The sequence below is a fragment of the Melozone crissalis genome, unplaced genomic scaffold (assembly GCF_028551555.1).
Source record: "Melozone crissalis strain CALT ecotype California unplaced genomic scaffold, PUWL_Pcris_2 ptg000005l_1, whole genome shotgun sequence".
NCBI classification, from domain to species: Eukaryota; Metazoa; Chordata; class Aves; order Passeriformes; family Passerellidae; genus Melozone; species Melozone crissalis.
The window spans coordinates 50,647,632-50,665,567 of record NW_026535783.1 but is presented as its reverse complement, the minus strand read 5'-3'; the positions used below and the strand labels follow the sequence as shown (position 1 = coordinate 50,665,567).

Genomic DNA, 17,936 nt, shown 5'->3' with positions numbered 1-17,936 from the left:
AAAAATATTCAGATTATTTGGATCATTCTTCTCTTTGATAGTGTGCGCACAAGTATGTTGCACTTTATTGTTGGGAAAGTGCCAGTACCATGTACCAAGAAGAGTGGGGGTAACTGAGGCTTGAATTAGAACAGCATATCTGTTTATCAGTAGAATAAATACACCACCAGTTGTTAGTATGAGAGTGCCACTCATGTAAATCAGCAGATGTTTTAAGATGCTTTCAACTTCTTTGCTTACTTAGGCATTGCATACTTACCTACTTGCAGCGGAGGGGAAAAAAATCTGTTATGCAGTATTTAATGGCTATTGATGTTGTATAGATTAGTATGTCAGACTCTCTAGTAAGGGTAGCAAACTGCCACCTTTCAGATTGCCAATCTAAGTACAAGTACAGTTATCATTCTTCAACAATTTAGGATAATTTTGTGTTTTAAAAATTTGAGTATCCTAATTAACATATTGAGCTATGGCTGTAGTCCCAATATCATTTAAATATTGGGTAAACATTTTAGTAGCTGTAAACAACCCTAAAGCTACATGAAAATTAAAAGAAATGTATGAGTATGTTTCCATATATGGGAAACGTTCTCACTGACTTTACCTTTTAAAATCATGCATCTTTTTCTGAGAGGAAAGGCAGTTGAGTTGCTTTAAGATATATACATAGTGATGTAAATGGAGTGTGTACTCAGAACAGTAGCAAAGGAGGAACGCAGTGGTGGCTAACAGCTGACCTGGAGGCCTCACAGTCATGGGTAACCCTGATTAGAACTCGACCAGTCTCGGCCATTAGGAATGCAGACAGCTATTGGCCAGTTAGCCAGCTGGCAGCCAAATTCAGCCGGTCAGGACCAGCCGCCTGGGCTTTCAACGGCTGCATAAAGGGAACTGCGCTCTGTAAAATTTGCCGTTGCCTCGTGAATCTCGAGTGTCATGTGTCCGTCTCAACTGCAGCAGAGCACTGGGAGCAATTGCATTTCTGTACAGGAACTGCATCATGAGTGATGTGCAGTTCTGAAGGTCTGGGATCATCCCTGTCCCTGCATACCCTGTATATAAGTCATGAGATGTGGTGAATACTAATTCTAGAGCATTTAGTACCCTTCTCCTGGTTGCAGTCGCAAACTAACAAACAGTTAACTGGTTAATAAAGATAAAGGTTTATTAACTGGTTTTCTTCATGGTTCACTTACTTTGCAACCCTGTGGAAGAATATTTTTGCTTGGCAGTTGGTTCACATTTGCTTGCTATCTTGATGTCTTATACTGCCTTTTCAGATACATAAATTGATACTAAATTTTAACCTGAAAAACAGGTCAAACATTTAACCAAACATCTGAATAAAAATTCCAAATTCCACTTTAATTTTTGTATTTGAGAGTAAAAAGAGTGAACTTTCAGCTGGAAGCAAATGCTATCCTTTTTCTTCCCCTAATCTTTCCTCCTTCTTAGTTTTATTCTGCAGTGTTTAATTTATCCTTTCCTGTTCTTTCTTGTACTTTCTTCCTCTTTTCTTACGCTCTAAATATTTTTTCAGTTCTTTGCTTTGCATCTGTTAGTCTTTTCATTGTCATTGGGCCTTTTCCCCAAAAGGAGGAAGGGTTTGTTTCTTGGTAAGACTAAGCTGTTTTATATCTCACTTCTGTTTTGAGTAGGGAATTGTTTTGAATAAATGAAAGTGATCTAAAAATGATAATGGATTGTTTTAGTTATATCTGCAAGTGTCACAAGACTATTACAACGCCGATTGCACATTTGAGGTTGCTGAAGGAAGATGTTCATTACTGCAGCATATTTAAGTCTTAGCCCTTCTTTTCAGACGCCAGTCCTAGGTTTAATTGCTGCTTCTTAGAGAAATGAGAATGAGCACTCCTTCAGTTTTCACATTAGTTGCTATGAGAATACTTACCAGAGATGTTACTGTAGTTGTGATATACTGCAAAAAATTAATGTTCAGTTGTCCTCAGACCCCTGCTTCCATGCATGTGATGCTCTTGTCTCAGAGGTGTACTATAAAATTTTCATGAATATGGATTGTCTTAAGGATGTTTATGGTTTTGGAGTTTTTTTGTTTTCATTAAGCTTTTATTTTATTACCTTTTCAAGTTTATATTTAGAAATTATGTTATTAGCTAAGTGAGTTTTTAAAAGCCTCTGCAAGGCTGAGTTGAAGTATTTTAAGTCTTTCAGGTATAAATATGTTTACATACTCATATTGTTTCAAAAAATTGTGAGGCTTCTACTAGAATGAAATAAACATGCTCATCTGAACTGGTATTATACAGGGTATTGTATACATGATAATATTATTAGTAGACTACAAATAAAACTTGATTCATGTGTTGTCGACCATGTAACTTTTATATATGCTGAAGGAAACTAAGAATGATGTAAATGAAAATACTTTAATGTTAAATTTCACCTGCCTTAGTCAGATTCTCAAGACTGAGTAGGTGTCTTAGTTCCTTTGTGTAGCTTAAGTATCAAAACTCACTATTTTTAAAAATTGGAAGTTTTTTATAGAGAAAACTTTTTTGAATTGCAAATGAAATTTTCTCAAACTAGTAGAATTTTATTGTGTGTCCTTAGCTGCAATAAAAATTAGCTTTTCTTTAGCTTCTTAAAATTTCTTATATAAGAAATATAAAAATGTTTTGCTGGGTATGAAACATGGAACTCCAGAGGTTAATATCACAAGGTAAGCTGACATGAAATACAAGTCCTTTTAGTGAAAAAGGCCTTGCCCTTGAAGTTGCCCATGGAATTTCCATTAATACTTCAATTTTTATTAACTGAAAGCATGTTTATCTCTTTGTATAACTCAACTCTTAAAATCCACAAATATGTGGAATCCCCAAAAGCATGCAAATCTCTTATCGAAACCTCAAAAGTAAAGTTAAAGTTTCCATTGTACTTTAGTGGAATTATATTGCATCTTCTATGTAATTATGTTAATATATTACATTTTCTGTACAATTCTATTACAGTCATTTGAATAGAGTTGTAATCTATACAGTGGTCCTTGAAAGAGGGTACTGTTTTAAGTTCAAGTCTGTTTCAATGGCTTCAGATCTGCATAATGCTACAAGTCCAGCTGAACCCTTAGGTTTTCCTTCTGACCTCTTTATCCAAATGGTAATTAATAGACTATAGTTATAATTGAAGTAAAAATTATAATGTATAAGGAAATCAGAGTAATATAACTGTGATCTTGCAGTCTATATTGATTCTTCATTCCATTGTTTACCTAAGTGAAAATGCTTTTAGACTTGCATAGGAACAACAGATCTAGTCTTTGGAAGACTGACAAAATGCAATGTTAGGTAATGTGATAATTTTGTATTGATATTTTGTATATATAATATAGGCTGTGTGTTATTATTTATATTGTGCACTCCTTCATCATTGCATTCTGGAGGTCCTATAATTGACTGTTTGTTCAGGAAGCCTTCTTACAAATTTTTCGTTGATAAAAGATGTCATATCCCAGACCACTAGTTATTACCTGAATATTTTTATATTCTGTGAGGTAGAAGTGATAAGTTAAGTTTCTAAAATTCTTATTCACTTTTAAGTAACTTTGTTGCTGAAAGTTGTTAATGCATTGTGTCCAAGACCACACAGAACACACTGTTCTGGTCTAATGAAAACCAAGACACTAGCTTTCTGTCCATTCAGGAATAGGCACAGTTTGTAATCATTTCTGTAACATCCTGCATCCTGGTTCTGTGACTCAGTGTTTCTTATTTGTCTTGTAGTCCCCAGCCTGTTGCTTTCCAATGGTTCTTAACACATGAGCATCAGGAGTTTGTTAGGTGTTGAAAATTGTTTTCTTTCAATGTAACAAGAAAATGTTTCCGTAACTATTTTTAAACAGGAAAATATTTTGAGTATTACTGGATAGTTTTGTCCTATGGAAGAGTAAGTATCTGAAAATTTTAACCTTTAAACAGACTAGGTTATGATAATTCTGTAATATGTCTGGGTGTCCAGTGTTGTTCAAAATGCTACAAGATGCCCTTGTCTTCAATTGTCTTTAGATGTCTTCAGTTTTTATGGATTTCCTGTAGGCTCCATACTTACAGAGTCTTCCCAGTTCCATGCAGATTTTTTTTCATGTTCAAGGGAGCATAAAATGGCACTAGAGGCTTACACTTAGGCATTTGAAATACTTCCCTATTTCTACAGGGACATCAGAGTCATTACTATATTCTGTCAGGCCATTCACAGTAGCACAGTCTTTATCACACAAGTGGTTATAAATTGCAGCTTACCTTAGAATGAGTCAGTATACTTTTTGCTGGCTGTTTAGTACTTGAAAGAAAACTATTACTTATGGAGCAGAGGATCTGGTCCCTTTATTCTTTATCTCTTCAACTCCTTTTGGCTTAATAAGCCAAACTTATCAAACTTTGCTTGTGCCTTCTAAAGCCTTTCTCCAGCCAGGCTGCAAATTATGTTGGTTACACTTTACTTTCTCTACTGTCTCAAGTGTTTTTATCATGTGAGGTTGTGCCTTTTTTTAAGACCTCTAACAATTCTTGTCAAGCTTTATCTCTGCTGAGAAACCTGAATCATATTCAAGGGTTTGCTGTTGTGGAGAAGATGAATACTTCTACTAGCATGTGTCTGTTAACAAGCGTGATTGGTTGAGGTCTGGTCTTCTGTCAGAAACTTCTCACAGCTAATATACTGAGCGACAACAGGTCTGTTCTGGTGTTCTGAAACTCATCTATAAAACATGTGGAAGGTTTTAGGTAGGCATGTTTACATACAGCATCAAAATTTCAGCTCTATCTTATGAAATGCATTAATGCTTTAAGTAGCAAACTGTTCATAGATTATCCTCCATTTTCCCTTTTCAAAGAAACTGTTTTTCATTCAGCAGATGAATACTGATCTTGGTGGGCTAAAGTAGTTTGTGGTATTGTAGTTAGTCACCAAATAGTGACTAGTACCAAAATTATTCTTATTTTCAAAATCTAGTTTATCTAAAACTCACTTAAGAACAGTTCTTGGAAATATTAGAAAGGTCTCTGGAAGACAGTGATAATCCTATTTGCTAAAGATTTTGCTACAGGCATCAAAAGAAAGCTGTGAGTGTATTTCTGTATGAAACTGAGGAAAGAAACTGAAATTTGTAGCTTCAAATAATTTATACCTAACCAAGGAATGCAAATATTTGAATCATTTTTTCCACACAAGATGGAGTTAAGGCTGGCGAAGTGGGAAAATACTGTGTGTTCATGCTTTGGATGTCATTGAAGCTTTGTTTTAACTCAGTATGTGGGTGTATGAAGCTCTGTTTGGAGGTAATTGTAGTATTCACATAATACTACAAATGTAGTATTTTGACCCTAAATGGAAGTCACATTCTCAACTTTTATGCCATATTAAATGTAACTTCTAGCAAAATCTCAGTTAACTGTTAACAAATTCCATTAGTGTTTTTTTAAAGTCACTAAGTAAATGAGCTATCTGCCTGATTCTTCATTTAAGCTGTTAATACTTTATGAGGATGTCTCTGAATTGTATGTTTGGAATAATGTAGAAAAGAATTATGCATGTTCTTCCACACTAAAATACTCACTTCTCTGCTGTGAATAAATCATAATAGATGGGGAATGCACAGAATCTACTTGCAAATTTTAGTCTGGAATACTGTGGTCTCAGTTTTTAATCATTTTATTCTCCCAGGGTTCTGAACTTTTTAGTCATTTTGCAATTTAGAAAAGCTATTAACTGCACAATTAAATTATGTGCTACTACAAACAGTTAAGTGTATTTAATGGAGTTTAACTAAAAACTGCCACTCTTCTGTTCTCCCTTTACCACCTAGTGCTTTTGAAAATCCAGTAGTTCTAGTGATCCTATGACCACAGAGTTAGACAGATCATTTTACTGCTCTTGGTGAAAATAAAACATCCTTTCAAAAAAGCAAACAAAACAATAAACTTACGTTGGACTGATTAGTTTTAAATCAGCTGTGAAACTGCATCTAAAGGGATTGAAATGACAACAGAAAGCATTGGAACATTTGAATCTACTCCCAGAACGCTCATGCTATCTCTCTATTGTCAAAAAGGATTACAGGATTGGTTTTATTTCTGATAAAGGTGCTAATATATACTGGTTGGCATCAGTCTGAGTTCTAATTAGACATCTGTGAAAGTAAAATTTGTGTGTTGCCCATATTTAGCATTTCTTCTGGGATGTGTGAAGAAGCATATTACTCAGTCTAGTGTAGTGCACTACAGACAGTGAAGATTACAGAATAAGTGCATAGGAAATCATCTGTCAGTTGTTGATTCAATAGTTAATTACTTAGTTAAAAAGTTAAAACAGACTTTCATCTTCCAGTGTAAGAGTCTTACTTTCCGTCCTCTACTGGCAGGAAAAAATATTAACATTAATAGTATTTATATCTCCATTATACTCTACCCATGCCTGCTTTTTCTGATTGAGATTCAAGATGTAGGCCTAGTATCAGTGTAATGCCACTGAGGTCACTTTTCTTCTCCAGAACACCATAGCACTATTGTTGAGCGTGAGGTGCTTTCTAAGATCACTGTGCAAATCTTTCCCTTTTTGTTAGAACCAAGAGGCTTTGCTTGTGCTTGCCCTCCAGCAACTGGTTCTGTGCCACTTCATAAAAGAGTTACTGCTTGTCCCAATCTCTTTCTGTAGTACAGGCTTCAGTACTTGTACTGCAAGGTTTGTCTGGGGACAGAGCAACAATTCAGCTAGATGTCTTAAGATGAGGTTTCAGCTTGGTGGCCTGAAATTTTGGCAGTAATTTATTGTGTCTTGAGTTTAGTTTCAGATTTTCTGCCTAGGCTTAGAATGAGTGAAGAGAATCCTAAATTTGTGTTCTATTTAGAAATAAGCTATGCAGTGATAGCAGAAATTATAAGAATAACCTAGTGCATGTCTAAACAGACTTGCTCAGGTAAATGCAGACTTCTGAGCTAGTTGGAAGAGGAAGATGAAAGAAATGTTGAAAAGGCAGATAAAATAGTCTGTGAGCAGGTGAGAGATGTCTCACAGCCGATAGTCTTCATTCTCAATTTACTAGATGCCTGCTGAAAATACAATACAGTGGAGAGGAACCAGTCCAGGAGGTTCCTGGAAGATAATGCCCTGACACAGCTGGTCAGGATGTCAACAAGGTAGGGCACCCTACTGGAACCCTACTGTTTGTGAGCAGAGAAGGACTGGTGGGTGATGGATTGTGATGGTTGGAGGCTCTCTGGGCCACTGTGATGACAAAATGACAGAGCCTTTCATTGTCAGAGAAGTAAGAAGGTGCTACAGGAAAACTGCAGGGGGAAATAAGTATTAAGGATAAGGAAAAGACAGGTGCCTTTTCTGTAGTGAAGAGGGCAATAATTGTAAAACCAATTGTTCTTGAGGTACCCAGCCCCTGATCTCTAAGACAGAGAGGATCAGGAGGAGAATGAAGCCCCCATGATCCAATGGGAAATAGTATGCTACATCACTTACACACAAAAAAGTCTGTGGGTTACATAGCATCCATCCATGGGTACTGAAGATGCCGGAGCCTGAGGCACATTCCATCATTTAGCAACAGTCCTGGTTAACCATGAAGATCCCAGTACATTGGAGTTGGCAAAAATGACACCCATCTACACAGAGGATTCAAGGGAGGATCTGGGGAAGTCAGGCTTGTCAGCTTGACCTCAGTGGTGAGCAAGGATATGGATGGATCAGGTCATCCTGAGTGCTGTTACATGGCACATGTGGGACAACCTGAGGATCAGGCCTAGCTAGCATGGGTTTGTGAAAGGCAGGTCCTGCTTGAGAAACCTAAGCTCCTAGGGTAGCCCACTTAGTCGATGAGGGAAGGGCTGTGAATGTTGTCAAACTGGGCTTTACTAAAGCCTTTGAAAATATTTCCACTGCATTATCCTTGAGAAACTGGCAGCCCGTGGCTTTCATGCATATATGCTTTGGTGGTTAAAAGTTGCTGGATGGCCACTCAGAGAAGAGTGGTGGTGTCTGGAGTTATATCCAGCTGGTGGCTGGTCACCTATGCTATTCTGTGGGGCTCACTACTGGGGCCAATCTTGTTTAATGCCCTCATTGATGACTCATGATTAAGGGCATTGAGTGCACCCTCAATCAGTTTGCAGGTAACACCAAGCTGGGTGGGAGTGCTGATCTGCTAGAGGGCAGGGAGGCTCTGCAGAGGGATCTGGACAGGCTGGATCATGGCTGAGGCCAATGGTGTGAGGTTCAACAAGGCCCAGTGCTGGGTCCTGCCCTTGGGTCACAGCAACCCCAGGCAGCGCCACAGGCTGGGGCAGAGTGGCTGGAAAGGAGCTGGGGGTGCTGGTGACAGCAGCTGAACATGAGCCAGGCTGTGCCCAGGTGGCCAAGAAGGCCAATGGCATCCTGGCCAGGATCAGCAATGGTGTGGCCAGCAGGAGCGGGGCAGGGATTGACACCCTGTACTCAGAAAAGGTGAAGCCACACCTGGAATCCTGTGTCCAGCTCTGGGCCCCTCATGATAGAAAAGACATTGAAATCTTGGAACAATTCCGGAGAAGGGCAATGGAGCCGGTGAAGAGTCTGGAGCATGACTCCTGTGAGGAGTGACTGGAAGAAAAGGAGGCTCAGTGGGGACCTTATCACTCTTTGCAATAACCTGAAAGGAGGTTGTAGCTGGGTCAGGGTAAAACAACATGACAAGAGGATATGGCCTCAAATTGTACCAGGGGCGATTTAGATTGGATATTGGAAAGAATTTTGTCGGTGAGAGTTGTCAAGCCCTGGAATGGGCTGCCTGGGGAAGGGGTAGAGTCAGCAACCCTAGAGATATATAAAGGACTTGCAGACATGGCACTTCAGGACATGATTTAATGATGAACTTGGCAGTGCTGGGTTAACAATTGGACTATATGACCTGAAAGGCCTTTTCCAACCCAAATAATACTATGATTCTGAACTTACACTTGTATCATTTTGGCATTAAATATAGTCAGTAGGTCAGCTTGAGGCTTTAAGGGGTTTTTTGTGATTGACTGTTGTGACATTGTCTGGTAACTTTTCTCTGTGTGTGGGATGATTAATAGAATTTGAAATAACAATTCTTGTACACCAAGGAGTTGCAGGTTTATAGCCTAGTCTTCTGACTCTTTTGCATAATACTTTGCTTTCCTATCCATCACAATGTGGATAGGAAAGCAAAATCATGCACTGTTACATGTCCTGTTTGTCTTAGTGGGTCCTTTTGACTACAGATTCTAAATAATTAGGAGTTCATCAACTTGATTTTGATGAATTTCAGTTCATTAAAATAATTTCCCTGAGTATTGTCATCATCCTTGGTCTGGAACATAATTATTTCCTACCAGATCTTAGCAGATCTGAGAAAAGAGTAATATTTTAAAATTACAATAAAATACGTTATTAGTAAAGATCATCTAAATACTTCTGCTTTTGGGGTATGAAGAAGGACCTTAATCAGATTTAAAATAAAAGTGTTTTCATAATAGGCATATGCTGCTTTTTATTGGAACTCTGCTGCTCCAAGTATGTTCCAAACAAATAATTCTTAAAAAAAAAGGAAGTCAGAAATTTGAGAGCTCAAGCTGTTTCTTTGTAACAGTTATTAATGAGTTAAATACTTTTTCAAACTCAATATTCCTGTTGAATTCAATAGTACTGATCTGCATGCCTGTTAGCCGTCAAGGTGAGGATATTGAAGACTGAATCAATGCAGATTGAATTATCCTCCTCCTGTTAGAGGAAGCTTCTTCAGTGCAGATTGTGGTGCACTGGGATCGGGAAGTTTCCTTTCACATTGCCTGTCCTGCAGGCAGGGGAGGAATTCAGTTGCCACAGGACTTTATATAGCATCCTGAGTTTATAGTTTAGAATGTGACTGCCACAAAGAATTGTGGGAAGAGAAGTAAGGAAATTAAAGTACTTCAGTTGCTATTGCAAAAAATATCTGAGTTTGCTAGGCATCCTGTAAAAAACTGAGAGCAAAATTGGCATAAAGTAATAAAACTTCCCTTCATATTTCTTCTTCTTAAAAAAATTTCAGTGTCCGTCCAAATTGTAATAAAAACCAGAATAAAATGATGGTTTTAATTCATTGTCACTTTTTTCCTCCGTCCCGCCATCCTCCTACCTCTACTAAAGACATTTTTATGGATTCTTTCACTACACCTGAATTTTGACCTAGTCATGCAGCCTTTCCAAGTTTTCTGAAGACCTATATATTATTTTAATTTCAAGTTATTTTCTAGAAATGCCAATTTTAGGTCATAGGCTCTAAGTCCAAAAAATACCTGAAATAGTTTGTTGAATAATAGTAAAGATATTTCATATGTCAGTACAACTTATTTCTAAGGAAATTTTGCTTATATTTTTAATGGGGTTTTCATGTCAGTGCATGTACTGTTTAGAGCAAATGGGTAGAAAAGCCAAAAGCTACTTTTAAAAAACATACATAAATGTTGCATGAAACTGTGGTGCTGTACGTTACTTCCTTAATGAATAAAACCTGTTGATTCAAATATTCTATGTATGTCCGTGTCTTTTTGTCTTTTGATAGGTTGATGAAGTGGTGGATGAATACAGTGAAAATAATTTCTATGAATCTGATGAAGAACAGAAAGAGAAGGAACAGAAACTGAAAACCACCTATACTATGGACCCGGATCACAGACTGCTGTTACGAAATACAAAGCCCCTGCTTCAGAGCCGAAATGCTGCTGTATGACAAATTCCTTTTTGATTAAAATGTTAAATCACAAACAATATAATTTTTAAAAAATTTAAAAGATTGAAGAGTAAAATCTACACCTCTTTAAAGCTGGTGAAAATACCTTTTAGTAACTCTAGGAGAAGTGTGATGGATCTATTTTTAATTTAACTTAGGTTGTAAGTGTAACACCTAAACTGATTGTAGTGTGTGCTGCAAATAATACAGACAAACAAAATACTAGAAAAAGTATGAGAGCATTTGAATCCAACTTACAGAGCATGTGATGACTCTACCAGAGGTAGCTCTCGATGTTAAAACTCTCAACAGTTAGGGTGGCACAAACTGGTACAGTTTATTGGTACAGTTTTATGGAAAGAAAGTCGTACTTGTTATTGATTCATTGATTTGTTCTTTCTTTTGAGTCTCACATTTTAAAAGTAGACAATTATACACCACATTTCTAGGGCTTTTGCCCTGGCAGGGTTCCAGGATAGATACAACATTATAAGTATGGTATGCTAGATTATTCCCATGAGATTTTAAAATTCAGGTAACTTTTTAGAATGACAAAAAGCCATGCTCATGTTGAATCATTGTGATGTTAATCAGATCACAGAATATTAACTTCCTAACCTGAGATTGTCGTGTTAATTAGGACTAGATGTCTTTTGAGAGAAGTCTTCCAATGATAATGAATATTCATATCACTGCAAAAACAGTTAGTCCACCATGATTATGTCACCTTGCTACCTAATCTTAATAAGCTAAATAGAGGAGATTATAGTTGTCCTTTGAAACATACTTTGAGATTCTAACTCATGAGTGTGACTCTTCTCAAAATCATTTATGGTCTGCCAGCCCAGCAGACTTTGGAAACAAGTTGATTTAATTTTTACAACTTTTTGCAAAAATCACTGTTCAATGTCTGTGATATTTCTTAATTTCATGGAAAGAACAAGTATGTTTGATATGTTTCCTGTCCCACTTCGCTAAGAGGTTCAGTTAGTTATTACCCTCATTCCATAAATAATTTTCTTGATTAAATATGACTGTGAGAATATCGATTCTCACACTTATGATCTTTAACTTTCTGATATAAAGTTAACTGAGATGTTAAAGGACATAATTTTGGAAGGTGCTATCAAAATTATGCTACTTTGAATTGCTATTACAGGGTTATTCATACTATTCAGAGAATTTACCTAAATTAGTTTAATTAGTGGCTTTCCATATGTTTTTTGTCACCAGTAAAAGATACTTGTGGTATATTGCTAAAAAAAAGTTATTTCCTGGCTTTAGATGTTTTTAATTGCTTTTTATTGTTGAATAATAATTTTTCTTTCATTGGTTCTAGGATTTAAGATATGAAGTGAAGTGTTACTATGAGGGCTTTACTTGGAGTCTCTGTGATTTGTTTTATTTGAAACAGAGAGTTGATCATGACACTGGTGTAGGAAAGGTTATGACATGACAATCACTAGCATAAAGATCATATTTTGTTTTTTATTTATGAGAAAATCTGAGAAGAAAAAAATGGGTTTTAAGTTGCTTATGTCTCAGTCTTCTGAATTTTGTTACCCTGGATATTGGTATACACTCCTTTAGCTTTTACTTTCTGTTGGATTTGATACTTCAAAATTTTCCAGTAAAGACAGCTGTTTTTTTATAAATTGCATAATAGAATAATAGAATGAAAGGTTTTGAGTGGAAACTAGATAAAAGGTGACACTGAACTTGTAGTAATAAAGAAAAAGAACATTAAAAAAACTAGTAAAGAATATTTCTTCATTACTTTGTACAGCTGATGTTAGCAATAGTGATTTATCAAGGATGGTATCACTATGTTTGTGATTTAAATTACCTAATGCTTTTTCTCTTTGTCCCTATTTCTATGACCTTCTATGTATTGTAGCATACAGTAAATACTGGGAGTAAGTAAAGGTACTTAATTTGTAAAAATATATTTATTCCAGTGTTTTCTTCCTCAGTCTACTTTGCTGATTTCAAAGACCACAGGTGTGCACTTTGCTTTCTGAAGGAGAGTGACCTGGTAGTCCTGCAGGTCTGAAGAAAAAGTGGTAGATATGAACGATGATTTGAAGTTGACATGCTGCTCTGAATGTTCTTCCTTTAGGTGGTAATGGCAGTTGCACAGCTTTACTGGCATTTGGCACCAAAATCTGAAGCTGGTATTGTTTCTAAGTCATTGGTGCGTTTACTCCGTAGTAACAGGTGGGTAAAGTCCATACTTCACATCACTGTGTGTACTTTTTTGAGCATATTTGTTTGTCTTATAACTAGCCATGACTATAGTTATGGCTTATAACTAGCCATAGTTATAAGAATGTAACTATTACAAAATTAATTTGATTTTGAAATTATTCTGTAATACTCACTTTCACTCAGCAAATGAGGATCACTAAAAGTCATTCCCTCATTTTTGGTATCCTGTCCAGGGATCATTGGTTATTGTGTTTCATTAATATGATTTTTGTTCTATCAAGAACATGACTGCCTAGTTAGTATTTAAATGGAGTCAGTACTAACTGGTTTGTTTGATATCTTGATGTTGTTTAAAATACTGTAAATTTAGTTCTGTTGAGTTCCTTACTGTCTTGCTAAGCACTAAAGAAGTCTTCTGATGAATATTTTATTTTCCTGCACTGTAACACAAATCTCAAAATGGGTAAGTTTAGAAGGGATCACTGGATATTGTCCAGTCCAACTTCCTACTCAGGGAGGGTCTCCTGAAGCATAGTACTCAGGACTGTGTCCAGTCAGCTTTTGGGTGTCTCAGGGGAAGGAGGCAACATATGTGTTAAAATTGATATTGCCACTTGATACTGCTGTATCTTCTGTTTCCCTAATCCTTGGACAGTTTTTAAAGAACAAATTTCTGTTTAATTAAGAACATTCTGTTTTGACTTAATCATCTTCAATAGTATTTTGTCCGTTTTTCCATGAAAGGTCTTGTTAGCTCCATTTCATAAGAGTATTGGTGCTATTATTTCATTTGTATTTCATAGTTTTTGTGTAGTGTGCTAATATTTTCTGCACACTTTTTTCATTCCCTATTCAGTTTTTAGATTTTGAACTTCCATGTATTTGTATGAAAAGCCTTGGAGGGTTTACATGAGACAATATAATTGTTTTCAGAATTACTTTTTAACTAAAAATGGTATTTTTGGCTGGAACTTTGCTGTGAGAATAATTTACTTTATAAATAATTTTTGTCAAACAGACACAAAGGTTTTTTAAAAAACTCAGTTTTGTGTGTCTGGCAATATTGCTCATTGTAGATATACCTTAACTTTTGTCAGCCTTGCCATCAAAGAGTTGTGTCTCTGTAAAAGTTCCACAGCTCAATATCTATTTTTTAAAAGTTGACAAAGTAAAATAGGACTGTGTAGAGTATTCAGTCTTTTATTTCAGGTAAATCCCTATTGGTTTTGTGTTTGGCTTTATAGTACAGTATGCTTCCCATTCTCTTTATGCAAAGATGAGTAAAGTGCCTAAAGCAATTGGCAGATGATGTATAAACTCGTAATCACAGGTTGAAAGGATCACTTGTATGTGATTTATTGCTTGTTTATACTCAGGTTTCATTAAAAGAAAAGTCCCTTCTTTCCTGTATCGCAACTAGTACCTTAAATAACACTAGTCTTCTGATTTTTCTGTCTTGAATGGCTCTTCTGTTTTCTGTTACCATTCTGGGTGAAACATTTTTGCTTTTGGAACCACTTTGAAATAAGCTTTTGCTGTTTGCCCTTGAAGTTATTTGTCTGTGGCCTTCAAATTAATGTCAACTAAGCTATAATCTAGTTAGGGTGAGAGTGCCTGAAAGTGCATCTCATAGCAATTTCCAGTCTTGTTTCATCATGTGTAGCTGACTATTGCAATGCATCTATGTAAGAATTGCATAAAATTGGTTTAAAAGATCTTAAGTACTTCTCTGTTATCACTTTTCTTTGTAAGCAACAGCTGTAAGTATCTTAGGGCTATTATACAGTTTTGAGTAAGAGGATATAATAGGTATTATGATTTCTCATTAGGATGAAATTTGCAGCATGCAAAGATTTGAGCGCTTATGGTTCAGAAAAATTGTGTGTAAGTTATTGCTTAGTTTTTAAGCAATTGGTGACACAAAATCTGCACTTTAAAAGCTTCAGAACTAGTATCTAGATTTCTCTTTGCTCAGTCATCTCGAGGCTTTTAAACTTATGCATTAATGATGAGAATGCCCTCTCCAAACATCTTTAATGTTTTAGTATTATATTATTGTCTATCTCTTGCAAAGTCTATTATGTAAAAGTATTAGTTTTTTATAGATGTATATATCTGCCAATGTTTACTGGCACAGGAGATCCTGGCGCATTTTGAGAATTTTCATAAAAATTCTTAAGAGAAAAGTGTCATAGCATTTCTTGCTAATTGTGCAGGGATTAACTGTTCTTGTAATTAATGCAGTTATTTCAACTCTGCAGATGAAGCTTGTGTGTTTTTATTCGCAGTTGTATCATCCTGAAATATTTCTTTCCAGAAGGTAGATGAAATGTAAGGCTTTTGTAAGCTATTTCCATTATATTAAAATGATAAATGTAATTCTGATTTGAATAAATAGCCTCAGCCTACAAAAGGTACCATAGCACTGGTGTCAGTGAGTATTTTTGCGTATTGGAGTTTTAAAAAATGAGAGCCTGGTTTCATCAGGTATCTCTCTTCTGTGAATCGAATTATGAAACTGGTAGTTGGCAATAAGCTTTGCCTTCTGCGTGCCAAAACAAATGGATAACTAACTTGATTTTCAAATAGAATTGAATTTTCTTTGCTGTATTGAATTATTCTGTGTATCAGTAATTTTGTGGAATGACTCTTATTTTTCTTTTCACGTTCTAGAGAGGTGCAGTATATTGTCCTGCAAAATATTGCCACTATGTCAATTCAGAGAAAGGTATACCCTATTTAGAATTTTTTTAATCACATTGTAAATGAAACACAGGAGAGTTACTTAAATATATTCTGATTTTCAGGGCATGTTTGAACCTTATCTGAAGAGTTTCTATGTTAGATCAACTGATCCAACTATGATCAAAACACTCAAGGTGAGTTTATTAAAGGGAAATTTTTCTATATACTACTGGACTAATCAGTTTGCAACAGAAAGGTAGAATGTTTTTCACTGATATGACCCAGTCTATCTGTGCTGTTTCTTTATCTCACTCAGAAGTGTAGAGGTCATTAGTTGAGTCACAAGGGGCCTTCAGGCTTGTCAGGCTATCTGAAAGTTCCTGTTACTGTGTTGCAGGTGGAGGAGTGGCTATATTTTCCCCTAGAGCTTTTAGGACCTTTCAGTGATAGAAAGCATTTTTTTTTTTCAACCAGGTATTCCAACATTGAGAGTTTGACTATTTCATGGGAGGAAAAGAGTCTTTAATACTGTTAGCTTAAAAAGAGGTTAAATCTCTTCCTCTGTACAAAATGGGGCAGTGCTTGAGTCCCAAATTTTCTTTGAAGTCAGCATTTGACAGGAGAAGTACTTTAGGCTTTCCTCAAGGCCACATCTCAATGCATGTTTCCAGCTGTTGCCTTGTTGTTTTCTCTGTAGTCATGCTTTAACAAATGTGAAATCCTTGACAAAACAATGGCTAAAAAAGTGTCTACTATTATGTGCCTTTTCTCTTGTTTTGCTTTAGATTGTCATAGGCACTTATGTTTAGAAGTGGAAGGTAGTTTTCTGAAAGAAACAATATTTTCTTTTCCTTATCTGTATTTTACATGCATATTGCACTTACATGTTCAAGAGTGGTATAGTACAAGATGGCTATGCCAAAACTATCATGTTTAGATACAAAATAAATATATTTTTTGTATTTTATACCAACAATAAGACTGAAGTAAATTTGAGGCAGTTGGAACCAAAAAGATATTCTCTAGATTTTGGGAATATTGTGAGGAATGCCTTACTGTTATCCAAGAGTAATCAGTCCAAAAATAACAGAAAGCTGATGAATTTAAATTCCCATATTAATTGATAATATATTGGAGAAGAGGTGGAGAAGTAGAAATTGTGGTTTGTCCTTTCATTGTTTCATTTGTTTCATGATAGCTGAAAAATTTAGAAGACCCCAAAACTTTTACATACATAAAAAAATCTTGTCGTTTTCTCCCTCTTCTACTTCTGTAGTTCAAGCCTACCTATTTCAAAATAGAATGGTGAGATTCATGGCTGTAATTAATATGTAGGAGTGCCCTTGAATTATCTCCTGTGCTGTTTGGATTAACGGTTTTTTTAATTTTCCAACATCAAGTTTGCTTTTTTGATCATTGATTAGCATTGAGCTTTCACAGTAACCTATTTTAATCACAAATTCTCAGTTATAATTAATTGTCATCATCTCAGAGTCTGTAGTTTTCTAAACAGTTAAGGTTTTTTCCCTATTACAAGCATTACTTTGCAGATCTGTGCTGGGGTTTTTTTCTGTTTTATTAATCAGTCTTCTATTATTTGGAACTCTTACACAGATTTTCTTAGTCTGAAAATCTAGATTTTCTGAGATTTTCATATCCCTGAAAACTGTAGCATCAGTTGAAAATTTTGTTGCCTGTCTTCTTACTTTCACAGTTCATATGTGAAAAAGGCCAGTGAAGATATTTGTGATGTTCCATTGATAGCCACCCTATGCTATAAAATAATCTCCTTTACTCTTGCATGTTTCTCTTTTTCATTTATCCTCTTGCTTTCTATGCTATTCAAGATGCATATCTTTCAGGGCCTTTTGTGATGTGCCTTAAGAAATTGTTTTGAAGTAGAGGTGGACTGTATCATTTGAGTATCCTTTTCTGGATGCCTCCAAGGCAAAAAATACCAACGTATTTCCAAGGCATGGCTTCACGTTGCGGGGCTGTGTTTTCAGCTTACTTCATTCAAAGTTGAAACAGCCTGGAAGCATAGCATCTTTAAAATATATGCCAAGTGTTTATATAATCCTCTTATATTATATATAAAGAGGAGGGCTTCCAGGTATGATGTTGGTGTTGAATAAGATCTGAGGAATCTCACAGATGTAAATGTTTCATTCCTGAGTTTAAAGCTCTTTTATTACAGTTTATCTGAATATAATGGCCAATTATTTCTCCCCTGATGCAGTTGTGACTTCTGTTATTTCTTCTTATACTGTTGTGTGGTTCTTATATG

General features: G+C 35.8%; 1 protein-coding gene across 4 annotated transcripts in view; it reads left to right on the top strand.

Moving 5' to 3' along the window:
- Window positions 1–17,936, top strand: part of AP3B1 (adaptor related protein complex 3 subunit beta 1) — a 153,160-nt gene that overhangs the window by 45,189 nt on the left and 90,035 nt on the right. For all 4 annotated transcript variants that reach the window (XM_054285619.1, XM_054285609.1, XM_054285629.1 and 1 more), the window contains exons 8-11: window positions 10,589–10,750; window positions 12,876–12,973; window positions 15,638–15,692; window positions 15,772–15,843. In XM_054285619.1, the coding sequence (XP_054141594.1) occupies window positions 10,589–10,750; window positions 12,876–12,973; window positions 15,638–15,692; window positions 15,772–15,843 (387 nt within the window). The remainder of the gene's footprint in view (window positions 1–10,588; window positions 10,751–12,875; window positions 12,974–15,637; window positions 15,693–15,771; window positions 15,844–17,936) is intronic.